This window comes from Electrona antarctica (assembly GCF_951216825.1).
Source record: "Electrona antarctica genome assembly, chromosome: 8".
NCBI classification, from domain to species: Eukaryota; Metazoa; Chordata; class Actinopteri; order Myctophiformes; family Myctophidae; genus Electrona; species Electrona antarctica.
The window spans coordinates 26468272-26478316 of NC_136789.1; the positions used below are offsets into that span (position 1 = coordinate 26468272).

General features: G+C 39.7%; 1 protein-coding gene across 3 annotated transcripts; it reads left to right on the forward strand.

Annotated features, from left to right (window-relative positions):
* The first annotated feature begins 713 nt into the window (after positions 1-713).
* rnf167 (ring finger protein 167) lies at positions 714-9603 on the forward strand. 3 transcript variants are annotated; one of them, XM_079508865.1, is made up of 10 exons: positions 714-858; positions 3085-3203; positions 3354-3434; positions 3531-3668; positions 3757-3844; positions 3979-4069; positions 5358-5463; positions 5942-6035; positions 6712-6792; positions 6939-9603. In XM_079508865.1, the coding sequence occupies exons 2-10, from the start codon at positions 3111-3113 to the stop codon at positions 7370-7372; spliced, it is 1206 nt and encodes a 401-aa protein (XP_079364991.1). In that variant the 5' UTR covers positions 714-858; positions 3085-3110; the 3' UTR covers positions 7373-9603. The 3 variants fall into 3 exon arrangements, with proteins under 3 accessions (XP_079364991.1, XP_079364992.1, XP_079364993.1); XM_079508866.1 differs by lacking the exon at positions 714-858 and adding an exon at positions 1573-1718; XM_079508867.1 differs by lacking the exon at positions 714-858 and adding an exon at positions 1582-1714.
* Positions 9604-10045: the final 442 nt, after the last annotated feature.

Consider the following 10045-nt stretch of genomic DNA (forward strand, 5'->3'; position numbering starts at 1 on the left):
AATCAATCAATCAATCAATCAGTATAGCACCACCTCTTGTACATTTCTCCATTCCTGAGCTATGATTGATTATCTCATTTTGTCTTTGGTCATTATCCTTTTAGATGCAAGCCAGTTCATCTCTGGGGAGGCCTATACCCCTCTGAGTTTTATGAAAAGCCCATCCATTTTTGACTTATTTTGTTGAGACAAACACATAAACAGACAGATACACTGCAGTCAAGTGGACGCTCTATCTATAGGCTACTGTCTGCATTGTGCACCATCAAGGTCAAAAGTAGGCCTACTTCCTTTTTCAAGGTCATCAGTGGTCATTTTCATAACTCAGTTGGAAAAGCAATAGGCCTACTATACAATGCAGTGACTCCATTTACATGTAATAGTACAAAACATGTTCATTTGATTGTGAATATAGGTGAGCTATGAAGGGCTAAAATATATACACTATATTTTTAATGTATTATTTTATTATAATCATAGTTCACTTGTTTTCCTAAAATAACTGTCTGGAATCTGGATAGAGTTAATCCAAATGATAGACTCCGTCACTCCGGTACTTTGTGACTTGTTTGTGACATACGGTGAATGAATTTAAATTTTCAGTGAGGAGTGTATTATTTCTAGGACTCAATGAAACCAGCAGGGGTCGCTAGTTGTCACTTCCCGTGTTTATGGTTTCCATCAGGATTTTCCATCCAGCCATATTTCCGGAAGTAGCAAGGAAACAAACACAACAACAACACAAAGTTAGCAGAAAGAAGAAGCGATGCGGACCTAGCTAGCATTTAGCACTTCTTTGTCAACTAAAGGACACAATCTGGGCAACATTCGAGCAACATTGAACAATTGTGTGTGGTGGTAAGTAGCTGAGCTGTAGAGACAAGTGTGACACAGTTTTCTACCGACTAATATTTGACGATTTATCTAGCTAGAAGAAAATGGAGCTAACGTTAGCTAACAGTGTTAATCCGTTCCTTCACCTGCAGGGTGGATATTCACAACAGAGACTATTTTGGACCAGAGAGTATATATTAGCCCTTTCTTGGATAACGATGTGTAATGATTCTAATAACGTGGACAACTTACAATATTAGCGATATCGCCCGTGTGTATTATGGTGTGTAGCGCTAGCCAGAGCCATCTCTAATGGAAGAGTTAGGATATTGAGGGGGCAGAAACCGAGCGCTCGAGCGCTGTTCATGCAGCCTGAACTGGGACAAACTGGAGTTGGAAATACATTGTTTTCAACGAGGGCGGCGCAAATAAGAGCAATTTTAGACATGTGTGCAACATGACAACTATTGTAAAGCATTGCGCAGTAACAACTACGGTCTCTGTAATTATGTTGTACGATTACTACAAAACAATCTAAAATAAAGGGATTTAAGATCATTGAAGCTGGGCTGTTGCCTGGATCCAATGCATTTGTGCCTACTTCCGGACCAGGACTTGTCCCTAATTGTCCCCATTCTCTATGTAGGGGAGCCGCCATTGGACTGGCCCCATGAAGTGAACGGAGTTTTCGTAACTCTGTCTTACTCTATGGCGCTAGCTAGTAGTAGCAGCTACCCGTGTTTTTGTTCTCGAGACGGTGCTGGAGTGTCGTTGAATGCTAAATATTCTGGGATTTTCTAAACGGGTTTTTAAATATAATATTTGTGTTGAAATATTTACTGGTTGTTACAGATGAAACTTGAACGGCTGCGGGCCATAAGTACGTAAGTGTTCAACAGCACAACCTCAGTAATAATCTGCTTTTCCTCAGATGGTTTGTTCTCGCTCGGCTCTAAGCATGAAAGGGGACGGGAGGGAGGGAGGGAGCAGTGTTGCCAGATTTTGCGAGAGAAAATAACAACCAGGTCTCGAAAACAATTACAAAAGAAGCGACTAGGCCACGTGATTGAAGTATTTATTAACAGATTGGAGAATTACAGTACATTTCAAGCACAACTCAATACACAACTGTTAACTGTGGACGACACCATAAAGCATTACACTTGTTTACAATAGGGTCCACCCTTTATAATTCATCAGAACATTTAGAGATACAAATATACACTTCTATATAATCAAAAAACAGGAAAATCATCATAAAAGGAGGTAAACTGAGAAGAAACAAACGGTGAGGGGAAAAGGGGTGGGGGGGGGGGGATTTAGATTTTACGGTGGCCAGTTTTGAATTGCAGCCGTCTGTAGGTGCCCTTTGAGAGCGGTTTTGAAGGAGTCAAGGGATTAACTTGTCTTAATGACTGTTTGTAGGGTGTTCCACATTTTGGTTAGCCTGGCTCCAGCCCCTGAATCGCTAGCCACGCCCATTAAAAAAATATATTCAAACGAAATGAAAATTCAGGCTGAGTGTCAGGCTACATTTTGGTGGCATAGGAGCGAAATTAAAATTGTCCCTTGTTTTGTGCCGAATCTGGGTTGCACATGGTTTGTTGACCTCCCTGTCTGGTGTTGTGGGTGTGGACTTCGTTGGCATTAAGAAAGTATTTAGACAGGTACATGGGTATCTTGGTGGTGTAGCGAATCTTGTGGACCAGACCCATTGCAAGATGCTGTCGTCAACCCTAAGCCATTCCAGCCATTTACACTGTAAGGTGTGGTAACTTTGTTTAGTCAAATTGATAACTTAAACACTCCCAATTAATCCTAAACATGAGCAGAGCATGCCCGAGCATGCATTGTTTGTCGAGGTTGCCCTAGCCCTGGTCCAGTGCTTATAGCGAGTCTCTCACCAACGCCCTGCCGGGCACGCCTCCACTGCTCTAGCAGTTTTCCCACTGCCGTGCGAGCGTTTAGAATTCCCCAAAAATAAACAAAACGACGTAGCTACTCACCGAAACAAAGCCTGCTAGACCACATTGGTAAAAGTCTATTCTCAAAGCTGGGAAGTGTCTCAGTTCCCCAGCTTCTCTAAAATGCACTTTGCCATTTTAATAAAGTAATGTACCAGTCAGAGTCATTTTTTCCGGGTTGCGCCCATCCAGCGGGATGTATTTTATTTCATGACAAAAATAGTGCATTTGATGAGCCCCTTTGATGAGCGATACCTGTCTTATTTAATTGCATCCTTCTTCACAGTTAAGTGCAACCACCAGTGAGCAAGAATGGTGTGGTGCATGGGAGCTCGATTGAGTGTCCTAACACTGGCCTTGTGCTGTACACTGGCACCCTCACCCACACATGCCTATATCTATGCGGTAAGTAATCTCATTATTCTCATTTATATATATATATATATATATAGTCATATATATGTATGTATGCTGCATGACCTTTACTTCTAATTAGAATTAAACAAATTTGTTTTCTGGCACCATTACATTATTTGTCTCTCTTCTTTCTTTTAGCATTATAGCAATATGACCTCCATGTTGTTTGAGGACCTTCCTGCTTTGTTTGGAGCTGCACTCCCCAAAGAGGGACTTATGGTACGAGTGGGGAAATTAAGAAATAAACACTCAAAGCATGTGGCATCTGAGCTGTTGTATAAATATAATTGTTTTCATTGTCATTGTGTCCTAAAGGGTTTGTTGGTGGAATCCCGTCCCCTTAATGGCTGCACAGCAATAGAACCTCCACCTCCACTGTCGGCAACTAGTGATGTCAATGTTACTAAATACATAGCTCTCATCAGGCGCTATGATTGTAATTTTGATATAAAGGTCAGTGTGGTGAATGACATGTATTCTTAAATACGATGTATATTTTTATACAACATACACTGGAATAACACTATGCCTAATTTTTCAGGTACTCAATGCACAGCTGGCTGGATTCAGTGCTGCAATTGTTCACAACATGTATTCGGACACTCTGCTTAGTATGAACTACGGCAATGGTTAGGCTTCTTTCTAAAAGTTCTCACGTTTTTGACAACATTTTGTTTAAAGTTTGCTGAAATAAGACTGCTACCATCCAAGTTTGTTCCTAATGGTTTTATAACCAATCTTGTGTGCCTGGATATGTTTGCAGACACCATTGCAGAGATGATTGACATTCCGTCAGTATTTACCAGCTTCTATGCCTCCCAAATTCTCAGGAACTTCATCATTCCAGAACCAGGGTAAGCACATTATACAACATTATGACAAATCCAAATCAGAGCCCCTTTGACTGATGAAAGCTAATTATTTAATCAAATATACAAAACTTATGAGGAAAAATAATAATTGTGGAGGTACTTCTGTGGCTTACTCAAATCAAATCAAATCAAATTTATTTATATAGCACATTTAAAAACAACTCTCATTGTACCAAAGTGCTTCACAAGGCAGAATATAGTGGAATACAATACAATACAATAAAATGCAATACAATACAATACAGTACAATTCAGTGCAGAAGACGTCAATAGTAAAACAACAGGCAAATAGGACAAAGTAATATAAAAGGAAAGGTGCAAGATCATGTCGGTGATGGAAAGGCTTGTGAATATAAAAATGTTTTAAGTTGTGATTTAAAAGACTCAACGGCGGGCGCAGACCTAACGGCGAACTGTTAATTGTGTACCGTCACTTTAAAAGCGTAATGTATACGCATCGTACGACGGTGTCACGCACCGAAAATAGCCAATTTACAAGCTCACACTGCGTCTGGTTGCACCGCGTTGTTTGTGAGCTTGTAGATCTGCCTTACGATAGACTGAGAAGTCGCACATTGAATTATTATTATGGCAGGGAGGGAGTTTTGAGTTTCCCAAACATATTATGAATTGGATTATAAATTATGGCAACGGAGTCTTGCTGGGCTACAAGCACCATATTCCGCTTGCAGCAGCTGAGGCTCCCGTGTTGTTTCGACTCGGTGCAGAGATGCAAAGGTATCGCATTTGGGTTTAATACAATGCATTATTGACAGATGCCTAATGCATTGTCGAAATGTTCCCTTTCGCGCATGTACTAATTAAGTTAACAACTGTGCTACATTAATGCATTTAGCTCCCCTCTTGTCTTTTTGAACATGTAGCGTTCCACTATAACGCAACCACCCCTTCGCGTCTCGGCCCCCTTGCAACCGTGGCCCAGTCAGTTTAGAGCTTGCCCAGTTTAACTTCGAAGAGAGCGAAAAAACAAGAAAAACAACAAAAGATAGCCTACTTGGACAGCCTGACGACTGACATAGAAACATAGCTTTTTCAGAAAACTGTCAGGATGTAGAAGACATTTTTAGAATTTTAGAAAGTAGTTCAAGTATCCGTAGGACGAAGTGCTGCCTTCAAATGAATCATGGGCCTGCCGTGATTATTTTCTTAATTACATTCTAGTAAAACTTTGGTATTATGATTGACATTGGAATGCTTAGCTTATATTTTTCCCTGTACAAAACCTGATGTTGTTTTTTTTGGTTTGCAGGGCCTATGTGATTCTCAAGCCGGAGTTTGCTTTTCCACTCTCATACTATCTCATTCCGTTCACTGGAGTGGTTGGCATGATCATTCTTGTGATGGTTGTCATCTTGGTAAGTGCAATTATTTGTTCACTGTGGGACTGGGCAATTAACCGATTATTTAAAATGATCTGATTGATGATCTGATTAACCACTGTATTACTCCGTTGTACAATGGTGGCGTGTCTACAAGCTTACAACGTGTCGCAATGTAACACATGTGAGCTTGTAGGTCTGCTATTTTACCTTTTTGTTAAACAACCATTAATTAATTGTAATTGAGGCAAAAGTTTGAAATAATTGTATCACCCAGCCCTAGTTCAGTGTTGAGGGAACTACAAAAAGTATTTTTGGTAGGGTATTGCTTTGTTTTTGGGACCATTTTTGGTATTAAAAATCAGATTTGTTTGATTCAGTGGACAAACTTCTGGTCTCAGAACTAAACGTGATACCTTTTATCGTCACTGAAATATGTTGTTGGCCACTGTAATTTTGGTATTGCCATGGTATCAATAACATGTCTTCTCTCGTCTGTCTTCACCTGGTTCAGGTTATACGTTGTGTACAATACAGAAAAAGACTGAGGAAAAACCGTCTGTCCAAGGAACAACTGAAGCGGATACCAATCCATAAGTTTAAAAAAGGTGACAAGAATTGGCTATAATATATTTAATTACTTTCCGTAATTCGTTTTTCAGCCATCTCAAAACAATGCTAAAAACTTGAGGCAGGAATGCACCAATATGGATGTCTTACTCGTAATTAGTCTGAATACATTTTGAATATAGTGATTGTAAACACACATATTTGTTTTTGACAGTTTTGGTTTTGGTATTCTTATGAAATTTGGCAAAAGTACTATGTACCTTTTTGCTAACTTTTTAGACAATTATTGTATTGAATAATCCCTTCCAGATGATATGATAGTACTTTATTGTCAGTTTGCACTGAAATTTGTCTTGCGACCGAGCTAGTTTCAGATAGTTACCTTCATGTTAAAGAACTTTCTTTAGATCACCCACTGTATGTGATAAACAATGTGTTCTCTCAGGAATGTTGGGAGACAGGAATTCTAAGTCTTGTAATATGCGGTCTCTTATGAATGCAGCTAGACAGGAATTCTTTCAAAATGTCTTTGCTGATGAATGAGTGAATGCAAATGGACACTTTGTGTAATATTGGAATAATGTATAGTTTATGTCGATTCAAATACAGACATATATTTGGCTGCATTATTTGCGTCTGTTCCATGGATGGATTCATAAATGGTGTGATTTGTCAAATGCAGTGATACTTAATTTCTAATTTGTCATCTGGCAGGTGATGATTATGATGTCTGTGCCATCTGTCTGGATGAGTATGAGGAGGGAGATAAGCTGCGGGTTTTGCCCTGTTCACATGGTAATTATGAAATTACATCTGTATGTGTATTGTGTATAAGTGTGTCTGTTCTCAGCTATGGCAGTTTCAGGACTTCTTTGTAGAAGAAAAATAAATAAAACAAAGTTTTATCCCACATTTCCCACAATTTTTATTTTTCTCTACAGCCTATCACAGCAAATGCGTCGATCCGTGGCTCACACTGACGAAGAAGACGTGTCCAGTGTGCAAACAGCGTGTCACGCGGCACAACCCAGAAAGCTCGGAATCCGACTCCGAGGAGGACGTCGGACGAAGTGGGGAGGAGGACGGGGTGGAAGGCGAAGCGGACTCGGAGCGTACCCCACTCCTTCGCCCCTCCAACCCGGGATCACCTACCGACAGCCCAGGGGCATACTCGGCCACCACCTCCACCACAGTAACCACTGCCCAGTGCCTAGCTTCCCCTGCTCACTGCGACTCCCCCATCCTGGGCTACGAAGGCTACTACTCCCCAGAGGATGACACTGACTCTGAAACGGACGAGGCGGAGGCAGAGGACAGCCCCCCCACCACTGATGACACTGCCCAGCTCATCGGTAGGGGTGAAGTGGGTGTCTGAGGGCTCTCGTTAGCTCACTTTGGTCCTACTTGATAAGGGGTTTTCGGGGCCGCATTGTATTGCGTTATCACACTACAGTTTAGAGGAGTCTGTAGATTTGCGGTAAAGGAAACACTTGCCACTTTGGCTAGTAGTAACACAATTCGTTACCCCCAATGTCCCAGGAGGCCTGCGTCTTTGTACTAAAACACACAATCATTAAATATAGCCAAGTTTTTTTGACTTATCTGCAGGCACACAAGCACTGGCACCAGCAGTATGCCTCACTTCCCTTAATGCATGTACTTATTCCAAATTCACTCTACCTGACTTAACCACTAGTGTTGAACAAAATGAATGGGCCATCATATGGTCCTCAGTAATAATGCTGTAAATGTGCTGTTCAAATGATGGCTAGTAGGATTTGATGAAGCCTGGTGTTAAAGTGCAAATGGGTCGTGTAGCTAAACAGATTGTATTTTGTGGTGGTGATGCCAAGGAAGAAGTCAGTCAAGGTTCTAAGGGAAACCTTGTCTGTCTATGTGTGTGGTCTCTGGTTAGTCCAGCTCAAGAGCTGATTCATTGTTCAATACTTGGAAGTAGTTTTTTGTAATTCGCTGAATCAGCAGTTGGTAATGACAACATGCCAATGGAGAGGGAATGTTTGTCATTTTTTAATTCATTTTTTTTTATCAACTTTTAAGGCTACATTTCAGTTTTTATGAAATGTCTTCTTTCTCTAATATGTGATCCAACAGTAAATGATAGAATATGACAAATACGTTGTATATTCATGCTGCTTCTTTTACCTTGTAATGTGGTAAGTCTAACATTTTATCTTAAGCTTTATCCGGTTTGTCAAGTTGAGCAAACTCAGGATTAATAGCATATATTAAAGGTCAGTTGGTGTGTAAATGAATCATGTCATGACAAATAGTGGGTTTTTAATCGCATAATGGTTATTTGTTTTTGTTCTTTAGCAATATAATGTGGATACTATTATATCTTTCCATGTTCATACAGACTGACAGCTGTTGGCCACAAGGAAAGTGTTTTAATAACAGTTTTTGCCTTTACCCTTGATATGAGTGTCACGAAACTCAAGCGGTTGTTGTAAGTACCCTTCCATATAGTGGCTCTAACTGCAGTGTGCACTTTTCATATCAAACAGGTGCCATTCAAGCTCCTGATAGCAATTTGATCTTTGATTTTAAGGTCACAATTTGACTTCAACTCATCATGGGTTCTTCTTGGATGCAATTGTTTTTTATTTTTTATTTTTTTTGTCAATTTGCATGACACCATATATGTATGTACAGTATATGTGCGTATATTTGTACACACACACACACACACACACACAATGTAGTGTGTATGTTTGGAATAGGAAGGGATGTTACATTTTTAAAATTTCTCTTTTGAATAGCTTAGGAACATGATATAACATACCTATATCTCAAAATACACTCCACGTTTGTGCAGGTCGGAAGAGAACGTGAACTTATTTGCTTAGGCCTAAATTGTTTCTGACACCAATATGGATATCGGTGAGTGAAGTTATGTTTGCTGTAAACCTGAGCGATTGGGAAAGCTGACATGCATGCCACCATTGGCTCAGTAATGAGTCAGTGCTGAATACCTGTATGCTGTCTATTATTACTTACTGGCAAGTACTGAAAACCCAGCCAATATCCCTGCAACACATCTCCAAATGGATATGCTGCTGGCTATGTAGCCTGTTATAGGTTATTATTTTTCCTGAAATGTAACTTTACTGTTCATGTTGTGGAGTGTTCCCAAAGCAAATAATGTTCACATATTAACTATATTTACATGTGAGCTTTACTTTGTTTAGGTTTTAGCACTTGTTCAACAAAGGGCTATTTAGACCTGAGGCCGATTCTGGAAACTACTTCTAAATCCTGACTTAGTTATCTGAAAAAAATGTTGCTCTCGCAACAGCTAATGTTTGAAAGGTATAACAACGAATAGGTGTGAAGTGAGTTACGGAGGGGAACCAATGCCAGTGTATAACATTCCAGCTTTATTTCTTTGCTAATTATTGTTGATACAATTTCCATGCATTGTAGAGTTGATTGAGACGTATGTTATACCACCCTATAGTTCCACTCTCACTAGATGCTGCCTATCTGCAGTCATTCACATGTCTTCTGTACTGTACACCTTTTATTGTTCCTAAAAATCAACTGTTAACTTTTTGTTGAATCATAAATGAAGTGATCCCAAATTGACCATGTTTGTCTTTTTTATGTATTTTATGTATTAGAATCTGCCTAAATGATGTGTAACACAAAATTATTAAATATATGAAGCCGTATTTAGGGCTGTACAGTCCATTTGTGTGAAACAGAACCTATAGCACACTGCAAAGTATGTAAACCCTCTTCTGCCACTTATTCACATTTTCCAGTTTAAAATATTTTTTTCACATCCAATTGTATAAACAAGTAAGACGCGCGAACGCGGGAAGCGAACGCAGCTTGTAAATTGCAAAAACAACAATTAGAATAAATTACGTAATTTTGTAAGGTTTTTTTTTAAGTTCTCTTTTTTTTGTGTTTTTTAAGATTTTTAAAAAAAAATTAGCTGGGTCTCATAGTAAACGCTCACTGCGTTCGCAACTAGAAAAAATGCTCCTCGGGACCGGTAAGGAAGGTTATTGTGGGCCAGCAA